The sequence below is a fragment of the Frieseomelitta varia genome, unplaced genomic scaffold (assembly GCF_011392965.1).
Source record: "Frieseomelitta varia isolate USP_RPSP 00005682 unplaced genomic scaffold, Fvar_1.2 scaffold_956, whole genome shotgun sequence".
Lineage (NCBI taxonomy): Eukaryota > Metazoa > Arthropoda > Insecta > Hymenoptera > Apidae > Frieseomelitta > Frieseomelitta varia.
In genome coordinates this window covers 325,030-332,178 of record NW_025110763.1, presented here as the reverse complement: position 1 = coordinate 332,178, position 7,149 = coordinate 325,030, and the positions used below count along the sequence as shown (strand labels likewise).

The window sequence follows — 7,149 nt, the reverse complement described above, 5'->3', positions numbered from 1 at the left end:
TGGTAATATTTCTTTTTCTATTTCTATTTTTTGTGCCCTATTTTTTTTTCCCTTTCCTTTCTTTTTTTTTTTTCTTTTTTTTTTTTCTCTTTTCCACCGTGCGCATGCTCATCACATCGAAGTTCACCGTACATCAAGACATGCCCCCCTTCTCGACAGGCTTCAGACCAAGACCATCAACGACGGCGACGAGGACAACCATGAAAAAAAGGATCTCGAAAAAAAGAAGAGGTAGACAAACGCCGGTGGCGCACGGTCCTCAGCCTGGAGTGGGTGGGGTCTTATGTCAGTGAATATTAAAGTTGTACTGCTTACGGCTGGACGAAATACGAAGCCACCGACTAACAGCCAGTGGCTCCGGGTGACAGTTCGACCAAGATACATCCCCGAAATGAGGATAAGGCGAGGACGTGGTCGTAGCCTCAACCTGTATCGCCGTGGTGGACAGATCCTGTTGATGGTAGTCGTGTTTGGTCCTCTTCGGCTGTCGTTGCGTAACAGGACTTGAGCGAGCCGCGGCGTGATTCAGTCTCTTTCCATTGATCTGCGTCGCGTGTTGCTGTTCCAATTGTTCGAGCTGATCCATAGACTCGAAGAGCAGGCTGGGCATAGACGATATAGGAGAGTGGGCGATATTGTTCGAACGTGGTAGCTCGACCAGCAACTTGGATTTATCCTTGTAAACAGGGGAGTAGATGGTCATTGCTGCCTCCGGATCGATGTCCATCGGTGTTTCAGCCTCGAGGACCGTCGTGACCAACGACGGTTGCACGCACGTGGCTGGCAGTGTTGCTGGCACCGGTATAGCTGGGGATGCTGTGCTCGGTATCAGCGTGGCGACCGATGGCATCGATTCCTCGTTATTAGCCGGCAACGGCGACAGCGACGGCAACACCACCGATATCGGCGCCATCATCGAGCTCGACTGCGACGAACCGGTCGAGTTCACTAGCGACGACTCCAGGCTCCTCAGCTCCTCGTTGGCGAAGTCCTCTTCGAGCTTGGTCTAAAAAAGAGAAGCGTTGGCGACTCGCAATAAGAATCGTAGGGCCCATACGAGGTGTTGGCGTTTAAGTGCCCAAAAGAAACCATGCCTTACAGGTTTAGTGGAGCCATGCGGGGCCAGACACCGATAAAGCAAATCAACAGCCTGCAATAACAAAAACAGAAAACAGGTATCAACCGACACCCTACTCTTGCGGGCTACTGTTCGCAGCTGACTCGCCTGGCTCGTCGATCGATCCATGTTTGTCAGCCACATTACTAATTCTCTTTCTTCGATTCGTCTCTTTCTTTCTTTCTTTCTTTCTTTCTTTCTTTCTCTCTCTCTCTCTCTCTCTCTCTCTTTTTTCTTTTCTTTTCTAGCCTCGCTACGTTCCGTCTAATGCGTCTTAAGAGATCTACGAAAACGAACGATCTTCGGGTATCGATTGATACCTGACACCTGACGCCTTCTAAAACTCGATGGCACTCGATTGAATTTTAATCGGTGAGAATCTGTATGAATATCTACGTCGTTGCATCGCCTGCTAGTCTTTCGAATCTAATTTCTATTGATTCTATTGATTTGTTCTCTACTTCTAAGCGATTGACTCGGTAGACTCTTGTCTCTGACGATGTTCTTTTTTTAATTAAACAGATCGACACAGCTTGATCGATCACAGCAACGATCCCAGGGAGATTCGTACATTTCTTAAAGACGCTACGGAATTTTTGAACGAAGAAAGCTCGAGATTTATCGAGACTGCGACTTGATTTTTCGTTTACTCGAAGGCCGAAAATTTGCAACTATTCTAAAAATTCTGAACGTCAGCAGATGCTCGTTCCAATTCGTGATTAATTTTGCTCCGAAAGTGTGTGAATGCAGACAGAAGTATTTGAAATGAAAGGATTCAGAAGTCAATCTGAATAAAATAAAAAAAGAGGCTAATTACTCCACTGCACGCTTAATTTTGCAGTATTTATCAAAGAATACCAAGAAATGAAAGTTTTAATGTATGGATAACACATTAAATATCGATCAGATCACATGCACAGCTATTGCTTCACAAAAAACAAAATTGAAGAAAAAAAAAAGAGTAAGCCATCATATATATTATCGACAAGTATTATCAAGAAAAAAAGGAAAAGAAAAACATCTAGTATGCTGTAACTCCTCGGAACATTAAACTATTCAACAAATACACGAGATATTCCTAACAAAACTGCAACAACGATTACGCGACAAAGATTACGCCGACGCCTGAAATACGTATGTCCAAAAATAACAATTCTTTCAACATCCTTTCAACAGGGAAACGAATTTTCTTTTCAGCCCAACGAGACACAACTTTCATTTCCATTCAACCAAACCAGGATAACAAAAATTACTTCATACATCTCGGATAATTATTAGATCCTTCTTCCAGAAACACCAGAAACATCTACAATGCGTAATCGACACGATACAACACGATACAACAGTTACCAACTCGTATACATAAAGAAAAAAAAAATATATATATATTTATATATGTAACGATGAAACAAAACAACAGGACGTTATGGCACGAAGGATCATCACACCGTACATTCGTACCAAGGATATACCACAGAAGGGAATGAATCAAAAAAAAAAAAAAAAAAAAAAAAAAAAAAAAAAAAAAAAAAAAAAAGAAAAAAAAGAAGACATACAAAAAGAAATGATATGACGATACGGTGACTTCTTACCTTTGGCAGTGGATACGTGTCTGGCAGCGATAGAACAGGTGGCGAACTGGGTGTTTCCGTTTCGATGGTCAGGACGGGGGTGGTGGGTGTTAAGGGGTTTAAGTTCGAGGTCCCAGAGGATACGGTCACTGTACCGGTCACAGTTACTTTCGTCGGCCTGTTCGGGATCTCCTTCGAGGCACGATGCTCCGCGAGCAGTTTGTCGAAGGTTTTACTCCGACCGATGACTGTCCGCCGCAACGAGACCGTGTGCGCTTTGCACGTGAGCGACCTGGTGCAGGGTTTGCCTGTTTCCTCGTTCCACACACCACAGTGTCGGTCCGGGTCGTACTCTCGGTCTTTGAGCAACGATCGGTCGGTTTTGAGTCTCTTTCGACGAGGCTGACCGGTCGCCGTGCCTGGACTTTTCACAGGGCTCGAGGTGATCAAAGTCCCCGACCCAGAGTTCGACGTTGGCACAGTCGATGGTAATGACTCGAGAGGCGATCGAGGTGACGGCGAGATGGATATCGATGATGACGACAAGCTCGTTGAGATGTTCGGCTGCTTCGTGTTCCGTTTCACGTTCGTGTGATTGTTCTTATTGCTCCCGCTATTTGAGATCTGCGGCGACGGTGTCTTCAGAGGAGTTTTTACAATCGGGGTGGAGGGAGGTGGAAAATTGACCGTGCCGGAAGGATGGCGACTTTCTGTGGCAGAATATCAACAATATTATATAGTGTAATTTCTACAGTGTGCACATATCCTGGTTAAAGAATAGTTGAGCTATATAAATGTGTGTTATATATTTGTAAGTAATGTAGTTACTTGTAATTACATTAATGTAATTGTTCTTCATTATCATGTACATATTAGAGACTTTATTACACTTATAAAAAAGATATTTCTTAGAAAGAAAAGGCCAAGTTATCTAGGAAATACTTATAGTTCTGGTACAGTTACGTTTACAGTTACAATTGCCCCATTGAAGCAAGTAAAATGATCTTTAATTGATAATAAAATTATATATAACAGTACTGTATGAACAGAAAGAGTAGAATTATACAGTGACATACCCATATGTTGAATGAGAGCTTGTGGTTTGACTATTGCATGGCAGGTTTCACACACTACCGTGTAAAAAGTATCTCTTTCAGGACAGAATCCATATAAATCAATGTCTGAAACAGAAATGATCTTGTTAAAAAAGCAATTAAGATTCTTTTTTAACAAGATTATATGTTTCTAAATTTTAAAAGAGATTGTATGTTGACTGTGTAATATTTACCTTCAGCCGAAAGCCTTGTAACTGAGCTAGAAAGCTGAACATCTGATTCTTCATCGCCTGAAACAGACCAAATTTTCTTATGGAACATATGACAAAGTAACTAGTATGTAACACAAGGACATTTCATTTGCAAATTATCAATCTGTATAAAATACAGAGTACACAATTTTTCTAGAATAAGTATTTCAAGAAAATACAAAAGAAATTACATACTATGATTGATACTATGCCCAAGTTTGAAGTTTATGATCATTATATATTATAGTTGTAATTACCATGTTAAGAAAGATTTTAAGAAAGCATGAGATACTGTTAGCTTCATATCTATTGAATCTTGTCCTCAAAAGATAGTTATTCATTCATTCCTATGAATTTCCAAGCAGAAATGTGAAATAAAAAACACAAACTTGTGGGTAAACAGCTTTTATTATATTTATTATTTTCTTACATGCATAATTATTCCAGTAAAAAAAACCTTACAAGAGAGAACAGAATAGCACAAATATAATAAAAATACAAATATACAATATGTTTGTTCCAACAAGAAGCGCGGGTTCGGTCGTGATCGTCCCGCGAAAGTCAGTGATCCATGCCAATTGTATTATATTATATGCTCTAATCTAACGTTTCGACGCTCCGTTATTTTTCGCAGACAGGTTTCGCTATGAATTACATAATTTGTTGGTAGAAAGAGCCGATAAAATACGCGCTTCACTCTACGAAAATGTCAGCCGTGATAAGCGCTGGACAATTGTTGACAACCGGTTTAAATAAATGCGTGTCGATACGGGCCCTAATGATGCCCTGCGTCAAGTCGACGGACAAAGGAGCATCGAAGTTGAGGTTAGGTACATGAGCTGGACGCTCGCCGTTGTCGCGGTTTTGAACCAGCGGCAGCGAACGAGCGAACATTTTCGATGAGGATTCAGCGCACTTACTCAACGGCTTGTCTCGTCCGATTCTTTCGATCCAGCTGGACCAGGGCTGGCCGTGAAAGAATGTTGGGCTGTCACTTCCCGACATTGCCAGTGGCGCTCGCGTTGTGAATGAAACACGATGCGATTTCTTGTGTATATAGTGAGGCGAAAGTGTTTTGGGGCCGGGCCGCGTGGACTGTCAGGTACGGCGAGTCGTGTACAATCTGCCTTTTTCTTAAAACGACAGTACTTCGGATACATTTGCACGCAGGACATACGCGTTCTCTATACGTATACGAAAATGAATGCGGTATCTATCGAACTTTGGAAATTCTGACTGGCATATAACATCTGTCGGGTAACATCCCTCGATATGCTCTATCGCGACTTCTCGTTTGTACGCCCGGATACGAATAAACACGCTTCAGCCTACAGCATGCACATAGAGCTATTACTAGATCCGTGCGCTTGCATTGGTCGAGCCAGCGTGACGTCACCGGCCTCTAGTCAACCACTCGCAATCGTGTGCAAGTTGCAGCAGCCAATCGGATTTCTGGATTTCTGTCTCGTCGCGGCTTGTTACTATATCTCATTGGCGATTTTGATTTGCAGCAGGTGGATTGGAAATTTAAAGTTTTTCAACTACGCTCGATTTTACGCTCAATTTTATTCGCTCTGAAAAATTCACGCCGTGTAAAAACAGTATTACAAAACGCTGTCCTTCTTTCTCATTTACGCACGAGGCACACGGACATTAAGGCTGATCCGTGGTTCATACATTTTTGTACCATGCAACATCGCAAATTCATCCGACATAAAATCCTGCGTCGATAAAGTAATGACGTATCATCGGTCGATTAAGTCTTGTAAAAAAATTCTTAGAAAAGTGTAACTTGACTAGCAAAACAACGACGGCAGTGTATGCATATGTCGTCTCGAATGGAATATAAAGCAAATGTTTAGCCCGCGAAAAACGATCTCTGATTCGGTTGCGTCTCTACTGGCTGCGCTCGGTTTTTCGAGTCACCTCGGTGCTCTTGAATTTTTTGCCAGTTGAGAAACCAGAATGGTTGTTTATCCTTTGGCCAAGTTTTGATTTTATTTACTAAGTTAACGTCTCCCAAAGCGTCCACGGGCAAATCTGGAGGAATCGTTGGTATTGCCATCGGAGTACTAGGAGCTGCAGCTTCCATTAATGGTCCGTTGCCGTTGTTTGAATCAATTCGATTCCCGATAGTACTAATGCTAGCTGCACCAGCTGTTACTCCTTCTAAATACTGTGGAAGGACAGCAGGATATGGTTTGCTACTTCCTGCATAAGGCGGCCTCTGTGATTGAACCAAAATAAAGGTGGCGAATAAAATTGTCACGTATTTTATCTGTAACAGTATAAATTGAAAAATTAGTTAAACACCAATTCATATACGATATAAACGGTTTGTTACTTGTATTTGTATCTAGGGAGAAGCAAGTATTTATTTAACAAAAAGAAAAGGAAACAATGACGAATTTAAAAATAATTCAATAATTTTTGTAAAGTGTATCTCACCATGATGCTGTTTTTAAACACAGTTTAATATATTACACGGCTTATTTGTAGGACGTTTCTTTGTTCTCTGAGAACTAACTGTTCGGTTTCACTGCTCGACACTAATCCAAGACGATGGTCCCTCTTGTATATAAATCAGATGCCAGATAAAGGGGATCTCCCCACCACAGAACCGGCTGAATATTACGTCGATGGAAAATCGCCACGACTCCCCGTACAAGTTCCCCGGATGTGTGTGTATATACATCTTTGAAGATGCAAAATTTATGCCGGGGAACTTTTACTTGATATCATGGTCAGCACTTTCTTTACCAGTGCTAATTTCTCCTTTCGACGATGAACTGGATTCTCGTGAAATTTTTCTTGACATGCATGTACAAAGTTCATAAATGAATTTTATTTATCGAGAGCATCCTGACCTCAAAAGAAATCGACATCCTGAACAAATGAAATCGACGATTATTTATAAATAAGGATCTTGACGCAGGTATCCGACGGTTTCCTTATCTTTTAAAATCTTTTATTCAAACGTAAGGCAATTTCGTATAATTCATCATTTTCTATAGTACAAACGTAACGCAATTTCGTATAAATCATCATTTTCTATAGTACTCTATTTTTTAATAGGATTAATGTTATCTAGTTTGTTTCTAAAGTATGTTCATACTTTGTATTGTTTGCTACTATTCTCTATGCTTTTAGAATAT

At 41.1% G+C, this 7,149-nt stretch overlaps 2 protein-coding genes across 3 annotated transcripts; both read right to left on the bottom strand.

Moving 5' to 3' along the window:
- Nucleotides 1-53: 53 nt before the first annotated feature.
- LOC122538073 (ataxin-7-like protein 1) lies at nucleotides 54-5,005 on the bottom strand. 2 transcript variants are annotated; one of them, XM_043671827.1, is made up of 6 exons: nucleotides 4,915-5,005; nucleotides 3,977-4,033; nucleotides 3,765-3,869; nucleotides 2,710-3,398; nucleotides 1,100-1,150; nucleotides 82-1,006 (listed from the first exon to the last, which is right to left on the bottom strand). In XM_043671827.1, the coding sequence occupies exons 1-6, from the start codon at nucleotides 4,997-4,999 to the stop codon at nucleotides 287-289; spliced, it is 1,707 nt and encodes a 568-aa protein (XP_043527762.1). In that variant the 5' UTR covers nucleotides 5,000-5,005; the 3' UTR covers nucleotides 82-286. The 2 variants fall into 2 exon arrangements, with proteins under 2 accessions (XP_043527761.1, XP_043527762.1); XM_043671826.1 differs by lacking the exons at nucleotides 1,100-1,150; nucleotides 4,915-5,005 and having other exon boundaries at nucleotides 54-1,006; nucleotides 3,977-4,096.
- Nucleotides 5,006-5,541: 536 nt separating this feature from the next.
- LOC122538074 lies at nucleotides 5,542-6,603 on the bottom strand. The gene is made up of 2 exons (XM_043671828.1): nucleotides 6,443-6,603; nucleotides 5,542-6,272 (listed from the first exon to the last, which is right to left on the bottom strand). The coding sequence occupies exons 1-2, from the start codon at nucleotides 6,443-6,445 to the stop codon at nucleotides 5,853-5,855; spliced, it is 423 nt and encodes a 140-aa protein (XP_043527763.1). The 5' UTR covers nucleotides 6,446-6,603; the 3' UTR covers nucleotides 5,542-5,852.
- Nucleotides 6,604-7,149: the final 546 nt, after the last annotated feature.